The 13569-nt window shown below is 42.3% G+C and overlaps 1 protein-coding gene across 2 annotated transcripts in view; it reads left to right on the forward strand.

Annotated features, from left to right (window-relative positions):
* The window catches only part of DIP2B (DIP2 acetate--CoA ligase B (putative)), a 62861-nt gene that overhangs the window by 26898 nt on the left and 22394 nt on the right, over positions 1 to 13569 (forward strand). Inside the window, exons 2-10 of one of the 2 annotated variants that reach the window (XM_031609826.2) lie at positions 460 to 531; positions 6171 to 6311; positions 6780 to 6905; positions 8128 to 8340; positions 10558 to 10701; positions 11372 to 11491; positions 12044 to 12241; positions 12479 to 12570; positions 12949 to 13059. In XM_031609826.2, the coding sequence (XP_031465686.1) occupies positions 460 to 531; positions 6171 to 6311; positions 6780 to 6905; positions 8128 to 8340; positions 10558 to 10701; positions 11372 to 11491; positions 12044 to 12241; positions 12479 to 12570; positions 12949 to 13059 (1217 nt within the window). The remainder of the gene's footprint in view (positions 1 to 459; positions 532 to 6170; positions 6312 to 6779; positions 6906 to 8127; positions 8341 to 10557; positions 10702 to 11371; positions 11492 to 12043; positions 12242 to 12478; positions 12571 to 12948; positions 13060 to 13569) is intronic. The other variant, XM_031609827.2, reaches the window with a different exon arrangement.

Raw genomic sequence — 13569 nt, forward strand, 5'->3', positions numbered from 1 at the left:
TGTTCCTTCCCACAGTGGGCTCACTGTTATTTGCTAGAAGCACTTCTCAATTTCATTTCTTTAGGCTCTGAATGTGCACTTTGCTCTGTTGTTTGGGAATGGCTTTGTACAGCTTTAGCCAAGGTTGGCTTTGTGGTCACACAATATTTTCATGCACTCTGAGTTTCCCTTTTTAGGTTTTCATGGCTTTGATATTCGATTTAGATAGCTGTTCTGATTCAAATTATTGCATTTAAATAGTGTGTTGTGTATATCTGTGATCCCAAGGGAAACTATGGGAACTGTATTATGAGGACTTTGAAATCATAATGTACTCACATGGATTTGGTTTCAGATTTCCTTTGGCAAATGCATTGACATGTTCAGGTGAAACCTTCGTATCACTGAAAAGCGAATGAAACTCGACCACATCCTCAGCATTCTGTTTGTTTTAAGTGATCTTTCTTTTCTTGATTTTAGGGGACATCACACAAAAGGGTTATGAGAAGAAGAGAGCAAAGCTCCTGGCTCCATACGTCCCTCAAACACAAGGTAGGTGCTTCTTGTGGTTGGTGTAATGTTTTTGCATAGCCTTGACATGAAAGGGATCCATGAAATGGCTGTGGAGCAAAGCCCTGACGTTTCATTGTCCGCCTCTGAGCCGTTCTGTTTAGATTTGCGTTTCCTTAGCTGTCTAATAATTACACTTGTGCAGTTTGCATGGCTGCCAGGAAGTCATGGGCAGTGCCTTTAGTTCCCTGGTTCATCCAGAGCTCCAGGGATTCCTGCTGGTTCCGCTGTTTGTTGGGGCTTTGTGGGGTGCCATCTGCACCCTGTTGTTACCTCCGTTGTGCGTAAATCACTTCCTGCTCCCTTGTCAGCAGAGAAATCAGGGCTTTGAATCAGTCATAAAGTGTGAGGTCCTCACAAATAATTCATGAAAATTTACAAACAGATTGACTGCAGAGTTGGTCCATATTGTGCCTTTCTTCCAGCCATCTTAATTCCCTGTTAGAGAAACATCAGCATTTTGGTTTTGTGTTGGTTTATTTTACTGCTGTAGCTGAATTCACATACTTTGTTTACATCTGTTTCTTTTGGAACAGAGATCCTCAGCTATAGGTCTGACTCACAGCAGGATAATGATACATAGCTTTAAACTGAAGGACAAGGCTGAAAATATGTCCAGTAATTATTATGGGGTTGCTTACCCAAAATAATTGTGCTTCTGATATGCTTAACCATTCAAAACTAATCCGTCTGGCTCTTAGCAGTGTGGGGAGTGAATGGGTATGATAGGCAGCCGTGACTGGACTTACTGTAATTTACTGAGACTGAGCCACTGCCAAGAAAAGAAAAAAGCAAAGGCTAAAAGTGCATTTATTGACAATCAGCACTGCTTCCACTGGGGAAAGTTGCAGTGGTTTTTCTGAGGAAATTGCAGCAGTTCAGGCGAGTGCTTGAGCAATACAAAACAGCTCTACTGCTGTTGTGTGGTAGCACCTGGATTCTGCAGCTCCAAACCACTTGGTGCCTGGGTTGCTGCTCCATCCCGAGTGTTTCCCAGCTGCATTTTGTTTGCATATTCAACAAGAGCTGTTGCTGTATCTCCTGCGTGAGACTGGCTGCCCCAGTGGGTGCTTATGTACAAAAGCAGTGTATTCTGATGGACTGAAGGTAGCAAGACAAGTTGTTTTTCAGCCTTCAGCTTGTTGCAGGCAGCACTCTGAGTGAAGACTCCTCCCTGAACCACGGATGTGATAGGAATCTCTGAGGTCTCGATGTGCACAATCAGTACCTCAGTATCAAATCTGTTTCTGTTATTTAAGGAAACCCAAAACTAATGCATGTGACTAACCCCTCTTTATGGTCTTTGTAAGTTGGTGTTTGTCAAGCAAGTCTTGCAGTCTCAGTCCAGTGTGTGTACCAGCAGATCTTGAGCCGTCCAAGCTCCTCTCCAATGTTCAGGTGCCTTCTTGGCAGATTGGCTTTCATGGAGCCCAGTGGAGGCAGAAGCTCTTCAAACTATTTTTCATCTGCCTGCAGATGTGCCCATCACACCCATCACTTTGTGCACATTTGGTTTGTTTCATAAAATCTTGTTTAATTAAGAGGAGGGGGGGGAGGGGGGAAGACAAGACTGTCTGTGGCCCTGCTATTTTAATTGTCATGCATTGCAAGTCTGAAGAATGAGCCAAAGTTTAGGAAGAGACACGGGTTGATAGGAGGACACCAATTAAGATAGCATTTTGACTGCTGCTCTGGCTCAGCCCTCAGCTCTTTATATATCCTGTAGCCAGATGCCTCTGTGTCTGGGAATCTCCAGTTGTAAAAATGCCGTTGAAGTCATGCGTGAGGGATACAGAATCAGGTCACCCTTTAACGAGCGGAAAATTAATTTAGCTCCCAACAACAAGAGAAAAATGTACTCCTGGCATTTAGCACGTTGCATTTCTCAAAGCTCATGTATTGTCTCCATTTCGTAGATGTGAAAGGAGATGAAGGAAGGTGGGGTGACATGCCAAGGCATGTCAGAATTGTAATTTGGGAGATTCTGATTGCTAAACCTGTGCTCCATTCCCATTGCCTCTGGGAACTTGCCTCCTTATTTTTGAGTTAAGGCAACAGTGTTGATTACCTAAAGATATGTGTTTTGCTGGTGCAACATCCATTTTTGTAAGTGGAACATACTGAAGTGATGGAGATACCATTCCTGGGCTGTTACTCCTGTTTCCTGCTGGCTGCTGCACAAAAAGGCTTTGGAGGAGGAATTCTGAGCAGTGTTCCAGGTTCTGCATAGTGAGTAATGCAGCAGATTTCAGTGTTGCTTGTTTCACGTCATGCTGCTGACCAACCTTCTCCAAAACTGAATGCCACCCTGCTGTCACCATGTCGTGAGTGTCTTTCTTAATGAGTTTAGCTGTAGCTAAATGGAAGGCTGCAGGGAGGTGTTGCTTTTGCTGGTGCTTTGGAGGAACTGTCAGTCATGAGTGACAACCAAAAAGACGTAACGCAGTGCTGTTTCTTTGTGAAATGCTTGTTGGGTGAACTGTTCTGGCGCCTGGAGATGGCACAGTAACTCACTGCCTCTTGGAAGGAGCCTTTGCTGTGGGCTGCAGGCAGACTTCTGCCTTGGGGAGCAGCTCCTGCTCGGATCAGTTGCTGCAAACCTGGAAAAGCACTTAGGGCTTTTTAGCTCAATCAGTGCGGATGCAGGAATACCTTGTGCCAAAATTAGCAGCCCTTGCATACTTTTGGCAGAGTACGTTTTCTTGCTATTTGAGATAATTCTGTTCCTCTGCTAATGTGTAAAGGAAATTATATTCATTAGCCCTGACTCGCTGTCAGACCTTTCTTTTTAGCTGCTGGAGTTCTGTGATCTTGCCCCTTTTTCTATTCTCATCAAGAAAGAAACAAAACTATTTAAAATGACTACATTTGGAAGGGAATTTGGAGTGTGGGCTGAGCATGGCTGGGTGTGTTTGGTGTCCCAGTGCATGAGGGAAGGGTGTTGGAAACTGGGGAAACTGATAACGTTCAAAGCTGATACAGTTTGGTCTCTGAATTTTTGTAGTTAATGTCTATTTTGTTCCTTTGTTCATTTTTGTTATTCATGGATAGGTGGAAACATTACAGCTTTGTTATTTTACTCCTTAATTTCTTTGGAAATGAAGTGTTTCTGCTGTGCTTTGCACATGGGCTGCCATGCGTGTCCTGTCCCCATAACCTGACACAACTCTGCTTTCATTTTTCCTTTTTGTTTTTTTTTTTTTCCTCTTTCTGCACTGCATTATTTCAGACAGGAGCTGAAGTGAAATGGTAATAACCAGTGATAGACCAGCTTTGCCTAAACCTGTACATCACGCACACGCGCTGCAGCTTAGTGCTGTTGGAAGAGTTTCACCCTCTTACAAGATCTGACTTGCAGCTGCCACACATGGGGAATCATTCCTGCTGAAGTCTGAGAGCTATCACAGTTACAAATAAAGCTTAGCACTTGGCTCTTGGAAAGCAATTTGTCCATCTTTGAAATCATTTCCAGGCCTAAATCAATGGGAGATGTGATTTCTCCCATCATGTCTCACATGGGGCAGTGCTGAGATCCATCTCAGTCTCTGAAATCTTCACAGCATGATGAGTTCCAGTGCAGGGAGAGAGCAGGAATGATTCTGGGAGTACTGCTCAGGGTTTGCAAACCTCAGCTCTTTGTGTTTGTTATTTACACGGTTTTTATTTGGAAAGCTGTGGTGTAAGGAATATCCCATACAAATGCTCTGTGCAGAGCTGTATGCAAAACAGCAGAATAACAGGTTTGCTGCAGTTTGTCAGATGAAGGAGCCCTTCTGCCCTTGTTGTTCACGTGAATGTTTCTCCTTGTTGATCTTACGTGGTGTTTTTACTGATTCTTTTAGTCTGAAAATATTTTTATTATAAAAATTGCCCAAATCACCGATCCTCCACCTTCAGCAAACTGCCAGGATCAGAAAACATTCAGATCTGCTAAAAAAAACAGTGTCAATTAAAAATCCATCACATCCTTCAGAAACAAACCTTCAATTACTTCTCTCATCTCTACAGTTTGCAGTGCTGCCAGAAGAAGCTGCAGCTGTGGCAGCACTGCTGTGAAGGGAGCGCTGGCCATCACCTCTCACCTGCAGGGCTCAACTCACCTGTGTCACTTTCTTATAAGCACCCATGATCTGCTGCAGCTGATCCCATTGCTCCTGATGTGTGCTCACATGCTTTATTGGGCTCCTGTGACGTGTTGTTAAGTCACTTCAGGATGTTCAAATGAGGCACTTGGTGTGCTGTGTTGCTCACTGACAAGTGCGATCCCAGCATAGAGGGAGTGTTGTGTTTGCCTGGCAGTGCCCTGCAGAGTGGATGAGGTGGTTCTGCAAGGCTTAGAAGAAAGAACTGGATATGAATTCAGTAATTTATCACAAATAGTGCTAAATGTGCTGCTGACATCTAGTGGGTACTCAACTTTATGAGTGCTTAAGTATCAGAAAGAGCGACGCTTCTCTTTGTTGTCTGTGAAGTTGTGTTGTCTTTGGATCAAAATAAAACTTTCCTTTATGATGAGGATAAGCGTGGCCCAATCAGGGGGCAGTTCTCTACTGCTGCTTGTATCCTAGGTGAGCTCGCTTTGGTATTCAAAGAGATAATTGACTTCATTTGGATCACACGCAGTCTGTGCCCATGCAAATTTAACATGCTTGGTGCTATGCAAAGTATAAGGAGGCTGTCTAATGAATTAGGATTTAGGATCAGGATATATTAAACTGTCAATTTTAAAACTTTGGCTTGCTGGTCTTGCTTCAAGTTTAGGATGAATGATGCTGAAAAAACAACAGCTTTCAATGTAACAAATTAATATTCTGCTCTTTAGGATGTTGGAGATGGCTGAATGTTTCTGCAGCAAGTTGGGTGTGATTTGTTGGTATTATAAGTACCCTGAACTGGAGGTGCTTGCTTTAAGTTGTTTATGTAAAACCACACACTAAGAAAGTGGTGTAACTGGAATTGGAACCCAGCATTTGTGGTTTCCTCTTCATTTCTCTAATCCTTCGGTAGTTTGTGAGAAATCATAAGCAGTGCATGTTTAGATGACACAATTGCTCTTTTCTTGCGTGACTTCAGGTGACAACCTCAGGGTAATTGCAGCTCCATGACCTTTGGTTTTAGTCTTCAAGAAATTCCCACTGAGGCACAGATTCTAAAATTAAAATTCAGTAGCAACCATTGCTGCCGTGCTTTGGTGAATTATGTAAAGCAGTAATTTCTTATCAGATTATCTCTTCAGTTCATTGGATTCATGGGAAAAACAAACTTCTTTGTGGTGTTAAAGCCACTCACTTCTTGGCACATGCTGGAAGTTGCCCCTGCTCTGGTTTGGTTATGTGTGCAGCAAAGGCTCTTGCCACTGCTGGTGCGTTACTGGTTTTCCTGTCAGTAAGGCATGCTGATCAGTGCAGTTCTGGGCATCAAACAGCTTCTGAACAGATTTTTTTATGTATTTTTGCAACTGAGGCTTAACTTGTGATGCGTTACTGCATCAGTCAGAGCCCTTTCCTCACCATGCCCTTAACAGCAGTGCCTAAAAGTGTTGTAAATGAGTATGATCTCTAAAAACTTGCATCTGTAACTGTACCACCAATCACACTGCTAATTCTGAACTGTCTTCCCAGGGGTTGATCCAGCTCTACAGAAGGAATCCAGAACTCAGACACCCACTCCATCTGCAGCTCCAGCCCCAGCTCCCTCCTCATCATCATCCAAATTTCACCGAGCCCGCTCAGGGGGAGCCAGAGATGAACGCTACAGATCTGGTAAGGGCAGATCCCGATCACCTGGGGTTGTTGCCAATGAAGGCTAATGGTCCCCTGACCAAAAACCCTACCTTGGTTTCTGTGAAGGAATATCAGACTTGTGGGACTGTAGCAGCTGAAGTGCAGAGTAGAAGATACCAAATAACTCTTTGCCTTCTTGATTTTTCTTGAATACAGCTCTCCAATACCAGTTGTTCGCAGAATGAAAAGCCTTTTTTAATCGTATCTGTTGGTAACCAGGTTTGGTGAAGTGGCTGATAATAATTCGTTCATGGAATTGATGACTGCTGTGCCTATCTACTCTAGGAAGGCTCCTCATGAGATGGCAATATGTAGTTGTTTGGGAAGGTGCAGTAAATGGGAGTTGCATGAGTGTAGAACGCAAGCAGTAGTTGAGCATATGTAAGCCTTGTGTGTTTTTACTCCTCTACTGTTGCAAAATTGAGCCTGTTAACTTCCATTTTGCAGATATCCACACAGAAGCAGTTCAAGCAGCACTGGCAAAACACAAAGAACAGAAAATGGCCCTCCCCATGCCCACAAAAAGGCGATCTACGTTTGTTCAGTCTCCAGCTGATGCCTGCACTCCCCCAGGTTAGGTTCTCACAGTGTGACTGTCTGTGTGGATGTTAAGGTATGCGTTTGTAACAGTTTCCAAATTAAGAGGTTGCAGTTTTCAAAATATACAAGATCTTTTGCAGGTTTGGGGGTAGCTGCTACTCCTGTAGGGCTCTTGCTACCTTTGAGAAGCTGTTTTCATGGAGCTGCTGTTCGGACAGAGAAAATGAGTCTTCTTCTGGGAGCTTTTAAAGAATCAATTGGCAGGAACTGAGCAGGCCTTCTGTACTGAAGCTTCTTTTGCTCCCCCCACACCTATTTCAGTAAAAACCCTCATAATTAGGAATTCACATGAAACCACACTGTTAGGCCACTTTGCTCATAACTCTTCTTTTACCTCTTTTTATCTTTGTTTCTTTCGGGTGCTGGTGCCTTTTCCTGGTGTCTGCCCAGGTCTCAGCTTTATACTAGCTTGTCCAGTACAGCAACAAATTCTGAGCTGTGGACACCACACAAATAAAGGTTAGCATTCACTTAGCAGTAGCTGGAATCAGTCTTTTCCTCCAGCAGATAATCACTGTGAAGAACAGGTAAGTGTTTGTACATAGCACTGGACAGCTTAATGTGTCAAGTAATGAGTGTTTTATTCGTGGTAGATTATTATTTTGCAACTTTAGGACAAGATATCTGTTTGCATGGAAATGCAGGATGTGGTTCCTTTTGTGTTTTTTCTCCTCCCTCCCCCCCTTTTTTTTGTTTTGTTTTCTGCCATTGAAAGGGACCCATTTAGAATACCATACAAAAGCATTTTCTGCATGTGGCCTTGGCACATTTGTTTCCCAGTGCCTGCATTCTGCTTTGTTGCTGTGAATTTTCACTTTTGATACAGATACTGAGCCCTCACTTTCCATTTCAGAATTACCAGGGTTAGGCAATGCAGCATCTGATAACAGAATATGAATGGAAAAGTAACGAGACAGAATAAAACACGGAGAACCCAGAAGAAGAATACTTGCCTGCGTTGTATCTTTTACATGCAGTAAGCAAGGGCAAAACACCAGGAGTAAATGTATTCGCATTGGATATGTCTGCTGCTTTAACTTTGTTTTGGCCTATTGAACTTTGTTTGACACAGCCTGTGAAAAAAGATCTTCATATTACGTGCCTGTGCCATTGATATGTGACTTGCAAGGAGAGCATGTTCAGTGCAATGTGCTTTTCCCTAAGCAGCTGGAGTTTCTTTTCTGCTTCCACACAGACACATCTTCCGCATCCGAGGATGAGGGGTCACTAAGGCGTCAAGCTGCTCTTTCTGCTGCATTGCATCAGAGCTTACAGAATGCTGAGTCTTGGATCAACCGATCTATTCAGGGGTCATCCACATCTTCATCAGCATCCTCTACACTTTCCCATGGAGAAGGCAAAGGGACCAGTGGGTCACTAGCTGATGTATTTGCCAATACTCGAATAGGTAGGAGATGGGTACAAACAGAAAAATTGCTTCAAGTTCAGACTGTATGTATAAGGCTGGAGTTGTCCGTTGTGTAAGGGAAATTTGGAACAAGAGTTCAGTTCTGGTGAAACTTGATAGGATCACAACTTTTTTTCCCCTGTGGGAGTTTCAGAATACTGGGTTGGTGGCAAAAAGGGGAAGTGGGGAGTAAGAGGTTACTGAAGAGGAGAGGAGAGGTTCTGTGGTGTGATGAGGGCACTGACAGTGAGCGTGACTTTGGTTCTGTACACAGCATCACTTATGTCTACAGCTAGTTGAAGGTACTGCATGCACAAAGCTGCCGTGTGCAAATAACATTTGACACCTGTGCCCTGATTACAGGACATGGGCAGTGTCTTTGCCTACTGAGTGGGGGAAATGCTATATCTTAACATTCACCAAACGGTTTACTGTTTGCGTTGTATCAGAAGAAAAACAAACAAACAGAAAAAGAACCCCACAAACAACAGAGCAGCCAAATAGGAGAACAACTGAGCATGTGTCATTCAGAGAAAATGGCTGCAGTGAAGTGAAGATGTAGCATAGATCTCTCCTGACTAGTCTGAGAAATAATCAGCGTCGTGGTATTGAGAAGACGGAGCAAAAACCTATGGATCTGGATACCCCAGGCTCAGTTTTTTGAGGCTCTGAGGTGCTCCTTGCTGCTGATGCTTCTGTATGAAATTGCAGTTTGTTTTTGCTCTGTGTATGTTTCTTTTTTATCTGCTGTTAAGGATACTACTGCATCGTAGGAGATGTCTGTATGTTGTGTGCTCTCTGCTTTTGCTTAACTGGTTTGGGGCAAGCAGTGCCTAGAAGTGCTGGTGTTTTTGTTTCTCTTTTGTTTTTCCCATGTTATTTTTCGTTTGTTTGTTTCTTTGCTGCGATGCAAGTTGTCTTCTGAAATGGCAGACTGGGGAAGTTGCCTGTAAAATGTAGTCAAAGTAGTGAATCTGTTTATGAGGCACAGAGGCTCTTCTTAGTTGGGGAATGCAGAAAGCCACATTAACTTCTGTAATGAATTAAGGTAATCTATAGAATAACTGATGTAATTAGAAATTTATGCAGAATAGCATTGAGTTTTTTTGCTGCACTGATGCCACATTCATCCTATGATAACACCTAATTCAAAAGAATGGGAATTCTGGTATACACAACTTGGTGCAGCTCTGTGGAGAGAAAGATAAAAAGCCCTGCAAATATTTGAAGTTGTGTAAAATCTGAATCCTTCCCAGTGAGCGCATGGGAAATATTCCTTGTCACCGTATCTCCAAAGGTGTGCAGTTCTTTCTTAGAGAGAGGAGCAGAGCGAATCAGTTGCAGAAACCTTGCCGAATTCCTTCAGACTGCATCTTTGTAAGCTCATGTGCAGTTTCAAGATTTGTTTTATTCCCCTTCAGAAGCAACAGTTGCTATTTCTATTAAGCTAGAATAGAACATTTGTGCCATATCAGATAATTGAGCCTATGGTGTTGTATAAAGAAATCCGATGTAAGCAAAAACTGCTTACTGAAGAAGTTGATGGGTTACTGAAATACGCAGTTATTGCAGTTTTGAAGTTTACAAACTCATCTGAGAAGCAGAACAGTGTCTTGCAACTTAAAGCAAAAGACAGACCCAGCTCACAGGCTTGCACTGTGCAGCCACTGAGCTGGAAGAAATGTAAGCTTGATGTGGTTGTTTGCTGATGTGCTGTAGTCAATAGACTCCTGCTTGTTTGGTTTTAGAGAGCTTTACTGGCCAAAACAAAAGTTATGTAGTAGAGTTCTAGCAAGAGAGATTACAGTACAGGTGATGCAGGGTTTTGTTCTGGGGTTCTGAATATTTCAGACATCACTTGGATTTCAAACTTTTTTTTAACAGTACTGAATGTCAAGAGATAAGCTTGATTTCAAAGGTTTGTGACCAAAACCAAATTATCTAAATATTTTACCAAACAGCTTTCCTGACATGGATAAAGCCACTCATCTTGTGCCTTTGTTTTCTGGAATATGCTTCCCGGAGTTGCTTAATATTTAGGAAGCAACATGCTTAACGTTATTAAGAGACCTTATAAATGCAACCCACTGAATTATTTTTAAGCTGGTTGGTAGCAGGTAATTAATGCTTTGCTTTTTCCATCTGATAACAAGAGGTATATGTTAACTGTCACCTCAATTATCTCCTTCTTCTTTTTTTTTTTTTTTTAATTTTTAGAAAATTTCTCAGTTCCCCCAGATGTCACAGCAACTACCTCCTCTTCTTCCACTCGCCCAGCAGCAATTGACCTTCCTCCTTCAGGGATTGTGAAGGGCATGCACAAGGGATCCAATCGGTCCAGTCTGATGGACACTGCCGATGGTATGGAACCTTTCAGAGCACACAGATATCAGAATGGTTACGTGCTATAGTGGTCACCTATTTTTAACTGAACTGGAGAAAATGATAGCAGAAATAGCAGACTTTTTTTCTAGAAAGCAGTAGAAATGCATGGGTAAACTGTTAGCTAAAGTTATTGTCCTGGAGTCCTGAGAATGACAGGTAAGATGAATGAAAGCATGTAGCTTCTAGCTCTAATTAACATCTTGTGGTGCTGATAATAGTCACTATAAGCTGTTTGGCATAAACTTTTGTGTGGAGGGGTGGCATTAATGTCTCTGGTCTTGTTGTGCCCCCCCTCTGCTGGCGATTCTTCCACTGCAGTTGATCAATATTGTGTGCAGGTGCAGATCTGTAGGCAATGGTTTACACTGAGTGCAGCATGTCAGAGGAAGTCAGGGAGATCAGACTTCAGAATGGAGTAAAAATGCCTTAAAAATGAGTTTTAATTCCTAGCATTTCCTCACCACTGGGTTAATTATAATTGATATTACACTTATTAATGTCATCCTGCTTGGCACGACTTTTAATAATGGAACAATAGTTGAATGAGTGGACACATCAAGAGAAGTATCCTGCAGTGGAAGAAGGTAGGTCATGCACATTTATAGAGGTGATGCACACTTTTATTAGACAAATTCTTTCCCTTCAGGTGTTCCTGTGAGTAGCAGAGTCTCCACAAAGATTCAGCAGTTGTTGAACACCTTGAAAAGGCCTAAGAGGCCACCTCTGAAAGAATTCTTTGTGGACGACTTTGAAGAAATTGTGGAAGGTAATGGCACGCAATGTTTTTGTGAATCATTTTTGATGCACGCAGTCCTGTATTTATTTATGCCTTTGTTTTTGATGTTGACTCAAATAGATGTTCATGAAGAGTCTGGTTAAAGGAAAAATAAAATAACACACTGTACTGCTGAGTTTTGTGGGGCCTCCTCCATGCTAACTTCTTAGAATAACTAAATTTACTAACAAAAAACGTTTAAATGCTTAAAAACTCGTCCTTTGCTTCGGCTTCTTCACTTAGATTTCCAAAATTAATTGTCTTTACTGGTTATTTCATTACAACCTTATTTTCTAAGCTTTTCTTTTATCCAATTCTGTGTTACCTTCCTCACTATTGTACTGAATACTTTTTAATAGCATTTTAGGAGGAGGCAGAGGTATTCTGCTTTGTGCAGGACTTTCTAGAGACTGAAGTGTCACGGGGTGGTTAAACCTAAAAGCTATAAGGAAAAGGCATTTGTTCTCAACGTGTCTTGTGGAATTAACTGCTTCAGAACAAATAGTGCAAGGTGTATTGGAAACATTGTTGAATTTCCTTCAGTTCCACAGCCTGACCCAAATCAGCCCAAGCCAGAAGGACGCCAGATGACGCCTGTGAAAGGAGAACCACTGGGAGTTGTTTGTAACTGGCCCCCTGCCTTAGAAGCAGCACTGCAGCGCTGGGGAACCACACAAGCTAAATGCCCCTGTTTGACAGCACTGGATGTTACAGGGAAACCAGTTTATACCCTCACATACGGTGAGTTGAGCCCTGGCTTCCATTGCTGAACTGTTCTGTAGAAGCAGATAGAACACAGGATCGTTGGTGTTAGTCTGGTTGCACATATTTTCCTGTTTTATGGAGCTTTGTAGACAAAGCAGCATAAGTGAAACAGAGGAGGTGATTGTGGATGGTTAAAGCAGTCAGGAATTGAAGTATTTTCTTGTATGCTGGATTGATTTAGAGTTGTGCAAGTCTCTCTCCTTTGTGTTGTAGGCAAATTGTGGAGCAGAAGTCTCAAGCTGGCCTACACGCTGCTTAACAAACTGGGGACCAAAAATGAACCTGTGTTAAAACCTGGAGATAGGGTAATGAGTTTGGGTTTTCCCTGTGAAGCACAAAGGGGGCTTTGGGGTCTGTAACTTACTCCTCCTTGCTCCTCGTTAAGCAACTTTTTGGCTCTGGACCTTGCAGTACATCTAAGGGAGAGCACTGCAGCTGGGAGAAATACAGTGTTTTAGAACTCTGTTTTGACTGTGTGCATCTTCATATGTATGTGGAATATGGGAATGCTGATGTGTTTGCTTGAGGAGTAAGTGCATGTACAGTTATGTAGAACAGTGCTTGAAAATTGCTCTCTTAGAATAAAAAATAACAAAGTCTTCTGACTTCTACTCACTACAGATCTGAACTTTGTACTTTTTTTCCTCGTATTTCAACTAACAAAACATTTTTGTGAATTGTAGGTAGCCCTTGTGTATCCAAACAATGACCCAGTCATGTTTATGGTGGCATTTTACGGCTGTCTCCTAGCAGAAGTGATACCAGTGCCTATAGAGGTACCTCTTACCAGAAAGGTAACGTTGATGGAACTTAGAGGAGTAACAGGCAGATGTGGGATGAAAATCAAGTCAGACCACCAACCTCTGAAAGTGTTTCACAGCACAGAACAGCTGCTTCAGCCATTCTCTATTAACACAACGTGCGAGACCATTATGAACATGCAGTAGGAGTTTAAAAACATGGAAAAATATATTGACCAGTGAGCTGTGCTGTGAGCAGCTGCAAATGGTCCATTTGCCTCAATGCTGTAGTTTGGACAACGGTGGCATTGGCTACTGTTATTGTGAATAATTCCTTTGGTACAGATAATGTTGTGTATCTGCTTTCTGACTGATGTGATGGGGTCTTGTTCAGGCCGTGCTTCACATCTGCCAGTTTTTTTTATTTTTGCTGGAGGTTGAAGACTTGAAGTATTTTGTGAATACGCAACAAAAAACCTTTTCTTTACCCTTACCAGAACTTTTACTATGTTGCCATATTACTTTATATCAAAAACTGTCTAAAAGTAAAGAATTTAGTAAGAG

The sequence above is a fragment of the Phasianus colchicus genome, chromosome 33, assembly GCF_987193195.1.
Source record: "Phasianus colchicus chromosome 33, bPhaCol1.hap1.1, whole genome shotgun sequence".
Taxonomy (NCBI): Eukaryota; Metazoa; Chordata; class Aves; order Galliformes; family Phasianidae; genus Phasianus; species Phasianus colchicus.